The sequence below is a fragment of the Pseudochaenichthys georgianus genome, chromosome 18 (assembly GCF_902827115.2).
Source record: "Pseudochaenichthys georgianus chromosome 18, fPseGeo1.2, whole genome shotgun sequence".
NCBI lineage: Eukaryota > Metazoa > Chordata > Actinopteri > Perciformes > Channichthyidae > Pseudochaenichthys > Pseudochaenichthys georgianus.
This window is the reverse complement of record NC_047520.1, coordinates 10,919,974-10,932,608: the sequence shown is the minus strand read 5'-3', so window position 1 is coordinate 10,932,608 and position 12,635 is coordinate 10,919,974. Positions and strand designations below refer to the sequence as shown.

General features: G+C 40.6%; 1 protein-coding gene across 5 annotated transcripts in view; it reads left to right on the top strand.

Moving 5' to 3' along the window:
* Window positions 1-12,635, top strand: part of tbc1d14 (TBC1 domain family, member 14) — a 44,748-nt gene that overhangs the window by 13,706 nt on the left and 18,407 nt on the right. For 4 of the 5 annotated variants that reach the window (XM_071206647.1, XM_034105872.2, XM_034105873.1 and 1 more), the window contains 4 exons: window positions 8,071-8,195; window positions 9,234-9,316; window positions 9,921-10,038; window positions 11,040-11,146. In XM_071206647.1, the coding sequence (XP_071062748.1) occupies window positions 8,071-8,195; window positions 9,234-9,316; window positions 9,921-10,038; window positions 11,040-11,146 (433 nt within the window). Of the gene's footprint in view, window positions 1-3,711; window positions 3,895-8,070; window positions 8,196-9,233; window positions 9,317-9,920; window positions 10,039-11,039; window positions 11,147-12,635 lie in introns of those variants that run through there. The other variant, XM_034105875.2, reaches the window with a different exon arrangement.

Here is a 12,635-nt window from a genome sequence, read left to right as displayed (position 1 = left end):
CATTGATTTTAGATAATTCATGTAATAGTTGGTTATTTTGGTTATAGTTGACTTTTACACTGTTAAAACCTCAATTAGGACAGTGCTGCAGCAGCTTGTGGTGCAGAACAGCTGCTGCTCAAAGGTCAAATGGATGAGCGAATGCTTTTGATGCAGTAAAGCCTTTTAGCAGGGCTTATCACTGTACCATGGACAATACAGACCAATAACTGCTGTACACAAACATTATAAGGACTCATGATAACATATACAACTATGACTAAGATTGTTGTTTTAAGACACTATGGAAATGGATTTCTAAAATGTCAGTAACATACTATACAATGGTAGTTGTGTTCTTGAAAAGTAGTACAATGCCTTCAGCTACAGAACTCCCCATTTAGCTCCTTTGGCTATCTTAAGAACTGCACGAGCTACTACTCGCAGTGCTTAGAAACTTATTTGACAGGGCTAGATATGTATTAAACCACAATAGATGTACTTTAACAAAATGTCTTAGTAGCATGAGGCGGCATTGCTATTTTCATTTGGCCATTTACAGATATCTTCAGGAGTACTATGGTACCTAAGATGAGTTGTTTATTTTTGGGGAAAAAGCTTTAATTTATCTTTAGTTAGCTGAAGAGTTATGTCACTGTAGCCTGACTATTTCCAATAAAGAATGTAGCTCCCTTAGCGACATAAGTACTTATAATAACAATTGCTTGGCTACCTTTTATCCATTTCCCCAGATGGAAGTAAAATGTGTTGACTTAAAACCCAAAACATTTCAAATGTGAAATAACATAATGTCTATTTAGTGTTTCTCTAAGATTTGTCCTACGTGCATGTTGTCTGCTAAGCTAGCTAACATAAAAAAAGTATAGTTCTTTTAACGGACTTTCTTTTTTTTATAGCCGGTGACTGTACACTCCTCTTGTTATTTCCCACCACCATTCAAAAGCCAATTAAAGACCACAGCATCTCCCTTCTGGTCAAATAAACCAGAGAACATGATGGCAGCGTGTAATTAGAGCCCGTAGAAGCCTGTTATTGGTCTACCATTATCCCTGTGTCCGACACCACGGAAGTAGCACTCTCTTCTGTACTGAAACTGTTTGAACTGCACATTAACAGACCTTTTTAACCTGGTTGAAAGGCTGGTAATGTGCAGTTCAAAGAGTTTACATATCCTCCCTTTAACATGTACCTTGTTTTGTTGACTCTTGTTGTAATGGTTAGAAATGAATGCTTGAAGACTGACACGCTGCGCTTCTTATCTGCAGCCCATCTCATCTGTGGCTGTAACACTATATTGAACCTGGGGAATCGGTTAACACGGCTAGGTTTTCATGCTTTTGTCCTGCGGCTGTTCGAGGGCGGGGTCAGCTCGCTCTGTGTGTTTAATGCTTTATTTGCCAAGGTTATTGTTCAGCCAGTATCATTTCCCCTGTGAGGATGCTGTGAATCAGGTTTTTACATTCTAATTTACACCATTTCAGCCTGGGGACTTCAATATATCTAGGGGCCTCAGTAGAATGTCTGGGCACAGTGAAATGCTATTGCTGCTTTCTGAAGAAAGAAATTCCGTTCCCCGCTGAGACTCTAAATTACATTTTGCGGCAGCTCAGGCTGTTTGAGTTTCTGAGTTTTTGGATGTAGGGCTGAACTGAAATTGAACTATTCCCAGCAGGCATTTTAACTTTCAAATCACGGTTACGTTACCCTAACCCGTTATGTTGTTCGTGTTTGATCCCTCTTTCATTTAAAAACCAAGTTATGTTTTAAGCATGAAAGCTGTAGGCCTATAGCTGTCAACTGTTCAAACTGTGATCACCAGTTCAATACATTTGACAAATTCGACTTGGTTTCTATACTTATTTGAACATGTCTTTATTTATTTTTCAAAATTAAATCTTTTTATTTTTTTATTTATTTCGGTTAATCGGTTAACCGCTTTTTTTTGGGGGTCGAATATTCGAATATACATTTGCTTTCAAATTCCCATCCATATATATATATATTAGGGCTGTCAAACGATTAAAAATTGTAATCAGATTAATCACAGTTTAAAAATTAATTAATCATGATTAATCACCATTCGAACTATGTCCAAAATATGCCATTTATTTATGTATATTGTTGTGGGAATGGAAAGATAAATGAAAGAAGGCGGATATATCAATTTAACATACAGTATGTATGTTTATTATAACATTTGTCTGCGTGTCAAAATGAAAGACGACCCACACACCTATCAATCATCAAACCGTGGGGTCTTAATTGATTACGTGTTGATTTCTATCAACGGGGGAGTACTTCAGGAAAGTCGACAGGGGGGGGGGGGGGCGCGCGCGCTAGTGGAGTACTTCGTGACCACAGAGTGTGAACGTTGTGATCAGCTGTTTTAGCGCAGTTCTCCAGTGAAGGAGGGAGTCTCCCTCCGCAGCCGGTTGGCGTAGTTTTGGCACAGTTCCGTTGTACAGACCGGGGTTAACAGCAGCCCTGTCTGTGCACACGGAGACCGACTCTGTCGTCCGGTGATCTAACCGCCTTCTGGAAAAGCTTCACAAGTACGTCGGTACGCAAATGCGCTTTGTGACACAAGTGACGGTACGCATTTCAGATTACGCACATAACCTGCGTACCAGTTATGTGCACCCCTGTACCAGAGCCATATTATTACTATTATATGGCTCTGCCCTGTACTACAGCAAAAGTATTCTGCGTCGGGACTTCCTGCAACAACACCACGCCGTTATCAAAGATGTTCTATTGAGAAGACGATCACTACGTGACAAAAGTTTTCAAAACCGTGGCGACTGAAATCAATCTTACTAACTGCTGTCTGTGCAATTTACTCCGCGCAATTTACTCCGCAGACTTTATTTTGCTTACTTTAACATCATTTTTCATGGTGGGGCTAAGCCATTTCTTGGTATGGGTGTAGCCTACGGTGCCTACCCCAGCCATACCCTGGCGCTGCCACTGGTGGCACGTATGGGGCGGGCCATTCTGCACATGCGTTAAATGCGTTAAATATTTTAACGCAATTAATTCAAAAAAATAATTACCGCCGTTAACGCGATAATTTTGACAGCACTAATATATATATATATGTATATGTAAGGATAAATATTACATGCATAGCCTGACAAAAAGGTATCGTATATCTCAGTAAAGTAATATTGTCATACCAATATATGGCAATTAAACATGCGACAATTTAAGGTAATTCATCACTTCCTGCAAGAATGATTACAATACAATTTTTAAAAAAAAAAAAAAAAAAAAGGAATTTCACGGTATTACCCCTTTGAGAGTGAGACACTGAAAACTTGTTTTACTCTTGTGAAAGCTACATTATTGCTCGGCAACGACTGCATCAACACAAAGTGAGGAACATCCAATTAGCAGAGGAACAATTTCTCTCAGAGCAGTAGATGTGTACATTGCATCAACACTTGAGTCCTGACTGGATTAGGAGAGGCAGTAGCTGAAACCTGATCCATTGTTCTGGGATTGAATAGCACGGCTGCCAGGGTTGAGCAGAGCACAGAGCTCCTCTCAGTGCAGCGATGGTGACTAATAACAGACGGCGGTGCTGATTTTCTGACACACAAACGCACAGCAGCAGCCATAGACCTGATGCAGAGCAGCTCAGGCTAGCGTCAGTGCTCAGAGACAGAGGAGGGGAGGGGGGGGAAATAGAGGGGTGTCATGCTGCTGCTGCATCCTCTCCAATGCGGGGAGTGTCCCTCTTTTGGCAGCTTGACTGTCCTTCTGCCTTCCTTTCTGATCTCCTCGCCTTCTCGTTCCTGGGTGTCTTGTTGCCAGGAGCAGCGATGACGCTACACTAAGGTTTTTTGGAAACAAATCCCCAGCGGAGGACTGTAGGGAACAGCAGTGTTCATGGTGAGTGAGCATTTGCACGGCGAGGACCAGTGGATGAGCTGGGTGACCCGTCTCCTTGTCTGGCGGAATCAGAGGGCATTGGTAGTCGGAGCATGAGAGACGCTGCAGAGGATTTCACATAATATTCTCTTTCAGCTTGTCGTAGCTCTGCTTCGTAGTGATGGCAGTCTTAGAAATATTATTATATCCTGACTGATGATGTCTAACCAGTAGATGACCCATTTCCATTGAATGTATAGGTGCAACAGTATGACAGTATGGTTTTGTATGAATGTCAAGGGATTATATATATATTATATATTATATACTGCTGATGCAGTTAGAGATCAGCTGTATCTGTGTTTATTTACGCTTTCTAGAAGGCATGCTGATATTTTCTTTTTTAAAATGCTTTCGCGCCAGTGCCCGTGGTTCCATCTGTTTGTCTGGATATTGCATATTTAGTCTCAAGAAAGCTGCCAGATCATTACAGCCTTACTAACAGAATCCTCAGCTCCCCTGCGGTAACTGTTACTCAGCTGGTCGAGTCCAAAATGGAGATTTAGGAGATCATTCACCACAAATATAAAGGTGCTTCTTTCACATTCTGATTTAAAATGGACATAGCAGAGTGCTCCATTTAAGGACACTTTTTCCTATTTGAGAATGCTAATATATAAATGACTTTGTAATGTAATTAACATCCATTAAAGGAAATCAGTGGCATAACCGTGTTGAATTTGGACAGTTCTGATTAACCTGTAGCACTGCCAACCACACAGAAGCCATCTGACTCATTGACATGTCGCTCTGAACTTGATGGGCTTCGGAAAATACTTTGGGACTACCTCAAGCAGTTTCCAGTTAGAAGCCTTGTGATTGGCATGTAGTGAAAGCAGGCTAGGCGCACTGCTGTGGGCCATTGGTCTCATAGCTTACATTTAGAAAGCCAGTGTTTTCATTACAATATATTGCATAGATACACAGCAAACAGAAGGACAGTGTTACACTGAGCTCCTTTTTGCACATAGAAGGAACTTGCAAAACATGCCGTTACCTAAGTAGCACTTAATTGTTTTTTTGTACAACTTTACAGACATGGTGTAAAAATAGTTTAAAAAACGTCTGTCTTTTAGTTTGAAAGCATAAAGAACACTGGCAGTGAGCGTGAAAGCCAGTCAGGCACCCAGAGAGCTCTTGCTGCTTTAACAGGAAATTGGAGAACAACTAAGAGCCAGCATGACAAAGCCGGTTGCCCTGGCAGCAGGTTATCATGGGACGCAGTCGCTTTTGCAACAGCTTAAAGCTACATACAACGAAAGAATAAAGTTCAACCCTTGGCGTTTCTTCCCATTGTTGAGAAATATACAACTTTATGTATGCAAGATGGCTTTTCACAGGAATGTAACTTCATTAATAGATATGAACAAAATAAATACTGAGATGATGGAGCTTCACACTCTGTATGAATCAAAGTTTTATTAATGTTTTTCTGTGTGAGGGAGCTGTTTGAAGTCTGATAACGTTCAGCCCAAGTGCTGATTCACCAGTTGAACGAGTTGTCGAGAAGAAATGTAATGCGGTTAGTCTTTACCGGATTCAGCTCCAGTATCTTGATATTGCACCATCAGTCTATTGTTTTAGCTAATATCTCATTGTAGGGAGTTTCTCAACCTCACATACTTGTTTGCACCATTCACCTCATGTACCTCCCCTTCTCTCGGTACAGCTTCACACACATTATGTCTTGTGTTTCACCTTGTTGGTAGCACCTGCATTGCTGCTGGACAGATGCCAAATGGTCCCTCCCCCATCTACCTCCCTCTTGTCGTCTTCCCTCTCTCTTTCTGCAGTATTCATCTATTGTCAGGGACCTAAACTCTAGCTTACGTTTTTGTATCGAGCTGCAGAGGTTCCCTCGGGTACACACTGTCTTTGAAATGCCCAGCAGCAGCACATCCATGTAACCTGTTCATTAAAGCACAAAGAAAATCAATACCTGGTCAACCATTCGCACAAGGGACATATTGTTTTGTGAATGTGTCTGTTTCTCAAAATAACATTAAGCTAATCTTAAACTGGGGATTTGTTAACTGCACAAGAAATTATTAACAAAACTACCCAAATATGTGTATTTTAAACTGAATCATAAATGGAGGAAGTATCCTAGCCTCCTTTCCTTTTTGAAAAAAAAAAGAAAAGGGCCCAAGCTAGCTTTCTTGCTCACTGACCATTAACAATCTAGCTAGAGGGTTAGTGTGACTTAGTAGGGCCAGCATGTTTCCAGCTAGCTAGCTTTATAAAGGTTAGCCTTCCAGCTACAGTAGTAAACAACTGGCTCCACAGGAAGTCACTAAGCTTCTAAGTGAGTGAGGGATGGACAAACGGCAGGGAAGATGAAAGTCAGGATAAAGATGGCAAAGAAATAGGGGAAAGTACACATCAGAATGGTGACTCAGCCCTCTGTGTAGCACTCTACTCCCATCCCAGTGCTGAGTACAGGCTTACCCATGAATGACCTCCATTTCCCAGTGACGGGGGAGTTCACTTCCTTTAGCACTCTTGACTTTCATCCTCAATTCATCATGGCCCTCATTTATTTCTGTCTTCTGTGTCAACTGCTTTCCACTAATGCTCAATCCTCAGGAGAGGCATTCTACTGTCAGGCTTTCCCTTCGACTATCTCTGGTCCTGTTTTTTCTTCTGCTTCCCTGCTATGTGTAGATAAGATGATACCCTGCTATTACTCTGTAATCTGGTCACCTTTTTTTTGACATGGCCTTTCTTTGGTCTCTGCAAAGGTAGAGACACTGGCGACTGGCACATTTTCACTTTCTAATGTATTTATTTAATTCAATCTATTTGTTGCTTTCTTGGAATCAGTTGGGTAAAATTGGTACCATTCTCATATTTGTGCTTTAAATATAAATTCTCATTCAATGAGAGGTATTGGTAGAGGTATATTTATTTTATCTTTTGACAAATTTGGGCTAGCAAGTCCAATTTCAAGCAAAACTATTCTTCAACTTGATTTGAGAGTTTCTATCTTCTCATTTAAGAATCTGCAAGAAAGAAATAAGCATATGTTCTAGAATGTGGGACTATTTTCAAAAACTAAGATGATGAACATTACCTGCTAAACTTAAAATGTTAGCATTGTATTTGTAAGCGTGTGAGCATGCTGACTTTATCATTTAGCTTGTGGTGCCTAAGTTAAGACTCACACAGCTGAGCACTTATATATAGATTGTTTTGACTGCTTATTCTTTTATTTTATGGCCTATTTCATTACTCTTGTATAGAACTTAACTCTCCGTTAGGTGCTATTATCAATAGGTCATGATGGATTTGTCTTTTTTTATGTCTATTACTTTTAATCTCTGATGCCCTGCCTTATTGGGACTTATTCAATTAACTTTATTGGTCCCCCTGGCTTTGGGAAACAAAAAGAACGTGACACAAAGGCGGATAATAAACGTGGACAGCATCTGTCACACACACGCATACACACACACAGCTATTGTGGAGAATAGATTTCCCTATCTGTATGGTGACCAATGTGAACGGCCCTGTGGCAGCGCTGTGTTAAGCTGCCTACATTATTAACCAGCTCCATGCACACTGCAGGTCATTTTGGACACACAGTATGTGTGTATGTGTTGCACTCATCCTAAATACAATGGCTTTTAAATTAACCAGACAATCTTGGGTTTTATCTAAAGGTCTTCCCTGAACTGTGTGTGCTCTTTAAGACAAACACAGAAGTCAGCTGGTAGTAAACCTTGTGTTGGTTGCTGTTTCATACTGAAAGTCACATGGCCTCCTCTTCCTATAGGCCAACACTCATTAGACACCAGCTGACAAATGCTCAAAGGCCAAAAGAGCCTTGTCACAAGGTTAAGACATGTCTCAGTGTTTCTGTGTGATGTAACGTACACAAAAAGTTCTCATTATGTTTTAGAATGTTTCCCCAGCTATTACATCCTAGCAGTTGAGTCTGATCACATTGATTTTTAAGGTCTCCTTGTGGCAATTTACTCATGTACTTTGACATGGATTATAAAGCAAGTAATCCACCAATCTTTCGCTGTGTGTATTAATGTTGCGCACATCTCATGAACAGCAAAAGCAGACTGTTTCCTCTAATACTCCCCAGTAAGTCAAGTCTAAGTCTAAATGTGTTTCTTTTGTCCACAGGAATATGAAACGAAGAGTGGCAGAGCTGGACCTGGCAACCCGACGTCTCCCAGGCACGGTGTGAGGAAAAACCTGGACTTTGAGCCCCTCTCCACCACCGCACTCATACTGGAGGACAGACCTGCGTATGTAAACACTGACACTTGTCTGTGGCGTAGTTGAATATCTGTGGGATATTAGCATGTCCCACATTCTTCACTGCTTATCAGACAGTGTCGCCTCTATTCTATCTTCCCCTCATTCCTCCTTTATCACTCCTCCTTCCTCTGTCATTAGACCCCATTCAGTATTGTTCCAGCTCCCCCTGTTTGTATCACAGTCACAAAGAGAGGCGCTGCTGAAAGTTTAATGACCCTCCCTCAGCCTGGCTCCATTACCCTAGTTTTTTTTTCTTAAATGTAAAACAGGTAATGTAAATCTTAAAACAGGCATACACACAGACATATTCCAGGCTTCATTTTTCATTCAGTTTTGCTGCTCAGCCACACGGTTAAAACTTCTGCTCGTAGTAAGTAAAAAGCAATTGGCCTGATTTCCTGTGTGAACAAAAGGAAGTTTATTCTAACACCATGACTGGAAAAATGTGAGCTCAGCCTCCCACCGCCTTTCCTTCTTTACTGTCACCCCCTACTGGTGAAACTCATCTGAAAAAACACTGAACATGTGTGTTATTGCCTTAGTTACATTACATTACATTACATTACATTACATTACATTATTAGTTACATTAGTTCAATTAAAATGAACCATTTGTTTGTAGCCCGAAATGAATGAAAAGCGTATACACAGTGACATTTAAAATCACGTGATTCCCACTAAGAAGACCCAATACAATGTAGATTATATTTGGAGTATAAAAACGAAATACTGAAATACCTTTCTATCACTTATATTTACAAAATAACTGTCAAATCTTCAAAATGAAAAAAAGGCTTTACTATATAATTTATTTTCTTTACAAAGGTCCATTTTAATTCTGGAGCTTTCACTCGTATAACCTGGTTTTCAGCAGCACAAATAGCCCTGTTGTATTTTTAATATGGAGCACATTAAGGGTGCACTTTGTGCTGTTCCATGCAAGCTAGCTCAACATGAATAATTCACGTAAAGCTCAGAGAACACATAGTGGCTGATCCATTTCCCTGCATTGATGTGTGTTACAGTAATCTGCCTGCCAAGCCCGCCGAGGAGGCCCAGAAGCATCGACAGCAGTATGAAGAGATGGTGGCCCAGGCCAAGAAGAGAGGTGAGGAGTTCAGGTTCAGAGCAGGGGTATCAAGCACACGGAAAACCAGCCCGCCAGAGGGTCCAATCCGGCCCGTGGGATGACTTTGCAATGTTACAAAATTACAGAGAATATTTACTGCAAATCTCACAATTTAAATGCAATACACTTTAGTTTGTATAAGATAAGATGGACCTTTGTTTATCCCTGTGGGGAAATTCAGGAGTTAAAGCAGCAACAGAGTGAGAATGAAAAACAGGACAGTACAGATTCTCACGAGGTAAAGAAATAATACAGAAAATAGAAATTAAATAAAACAAGATATCACATCAAGGTAAACGTTGATCAGTTGAATGAACACATACATATTTGGGTTCGTATTGTTAAATATATTTACTTGTATGTGCAGATGCGAGTGCAGGTCAAAGTAATTTGTACAAACAATGCAGATTTTATGTATGTATAGTGCGGGTTACTTTTAATGGTGCCGTGTCAGGATTATTGCACAGATGTGGAAATAAACTTAAAATAATTTGTATATCTTGACATGTTGTTTTTATCATAGCTCTTTCTAACGTTTCCTTTATTTGATTCCAACCACATTCCTCCTCACTCCTGTCTGCAGAGTTGAAGGAGGCTCAGAAGAGGAAGAAGCAGCTGGAGGTCCGGTGTAAGCTGGAGGAGAGCATCGGCACGGCCGCCCAGATCTGGAACCAGGAGATCTTACCCAACTGGAGCACAACGTGAGTACAATAACTCAGTCTATGATGACAGAAATAAGGATTTTCCTTCAATTACAAAGCACATAATCATAATTTCTACTGTCCTTTACCCATAGCAAAAACTCTACTCACATGCGCAGCTTTGTGTTAGTTACACTGCCTCATGTGGCCACATTTATGCTGATGAATGAGTCTCACTTAAAATCCTGGCAAACATATGAGGATGTTATCATAATGAAAACACCATTTTAAATAACTGAACATCTTAGCATACCGTTGTTTAAACCCCAACCACAGTCAGCCAGCAGTTGTATACATGAATGTATGCTCGGTGTGTTGCACTTAGCGTAACATTTATTACACTATCAGTATATATTTAAGTCATCTATTAAGTCCTGTGTAAAATGATTACTAAGATATGACGACCTCTAGGCCTACATGGGAATTTAATATATGCCACTCTTTTTATCAGTGCATCAAATCAGTACAGGGCCATTTATTGTCAGTTATTGTGTCGCCTCATTAGAGCGTACACTGAGCAGCTGCTGTAGGCGAGCATGCAAACACATAATGATTCACAATGAGGTCTACAGAACACAACCTGTTAAGCAAGCAGAACTGGCACCTATTAATTCCAGCATGTTGGGCCTTTGTCATAAAGTTATGTAGAATTCCAAAGTATTGCCACTCCTACATGTCCAGGTGTAATATCTCAGATTTACTTTGCCGAGGTGTTTGTAGAGACTTTTGGTTTATTTGACCATATAGTAAACATAAACAATGAGTAAATGGGTTAAGGATAAGTTTTATTTTGAAGAGGAGTCAAGTCCTGCACTTAATGTGGAATCAGTGAATTCACTGTGAATGCTATGACAATAAACCTTTGAATCTTCAGAAGTGGAGGAAATGACTGCCCCCTTGTGGCTGTAATCAATGAATGATGCTCCTCTATGATACGCAGTTATGAAGCAGCCTCTTGTGTGTCTATTTTTCAACATTTAACACACTTCACCTTCCTCCAGGTGTACGTCTCGACGCGTGAGGGACCTGTGGTGGCAGGGCATCCCCCCCAGTGTGCGGGGCAAAGTGTGGAGCCTGGCCGTGGGCAACGAGCTCAACATCACACACGGTACACACCAACCTGTGACTGCACACACACACACACACACACACACACACACACACACACACACACACACACACACACACACACACACAGATAGACAGATGTCACTAGTTCTATCTATGTTAATTGATTAGTGGTAGTGTGATAAATAGGAGAGGAAAGAAGAGTGTCAATTATGGAGAAGGATTTTTGAATGACTCTCCCAGTACAAGAGCATTTTAATGAGCTGTCAATGCAGTTTGGAGATCACACACACACACAGCAAATTCATTCTCCACACTCTAAAGAAGCACCAACTTCATATCTCTCAGTGAATGCTCCTCAGGGCTGCTCGCAGATAAGCGTCCGCTCTGTGCTTTGTGCTACTCATCCTTTTTAAATGGAGCACAGGCCTACAGTATTATCACTCTACATATACACTCTATACACAAACACACACTCATACAAAGCTCAGTCCCCTTCAAACATGTCCGTCTTTTCATAAGCTCAGTGCCATTATTCCTAGGTTTAATGCTGCTGCTAATGCTACTACTTGCATTTCTAAGATTTATATTTCTTCTAGTGGTACTCAAGTTACATTTCATTTCAAACCTTTATTTATACAGATAAATCCCATTGAGATCATTGATCTCTTTTCCAAGGGAGACCTGCTCTAGTAGTTCCACATGAAACATAAATAGAACAACAAAAGGACATCATACAGCATAATTTACATAATTATCCACATACACAGGTACCAATAGCTTCCGATTGAGTAGCATCCAACCGAGCTTTAAAAACATTTAGTGGCACCAGATTGTTCAGTTTCCATTTCAATTGCAGACTATTTCAAGACAGAGGAGCTGCGCATCTAAAAGCTGTCTTCCCTAAGACAGTCCTAGCAGTTGGCACATCTAATAAAACCACAGCATGCGATCTCAGGCAGTAGCCACTTACAATTTTCCATGAGATCAGGGAGCAGATATAAGATGGAAGTTTCCCTAACATGGCTTTGTATATAAAAATGTACCAGTGACTGAGCCTCCGTACAGTTAGTGAAGGCAAACCAGCCCTTGCATACAGGGTACAGTGATGGGTTAATGCTTTACAGTTTGTCACAAATCTCAGTGCGCTGTGATACGCAGCATCTAACTTGACCAGGCAATTGGCAGGTGCATTCATATAGACCAGATCCCCATAGTCCAGCACAGGTAAAAAGGTCACAGCCTGGCTTCAAGCGAGAAACAGGACTTGTTCCTGTAGAAGAAACCTAGCCTAACCCTCAGCTTTTTAAGCAGGTTATTGACATGAAGTTTAAAAGAGAGACAATCATCAAGCCAGATACCAAGGTATTTGTAACAGGTAACCACTTCAAGTTTTATTCCTTGCATAGTTACAATATCTAAAACAGGCTCTGGTGTCTTTTTAGCTTAAGAAAAGAGCATTACCTTGGTTTTCTCCACATTTAAAAGAAGCTTTAGTTCAAAGAGCTGAGTCTGAATAATGTTAAAAA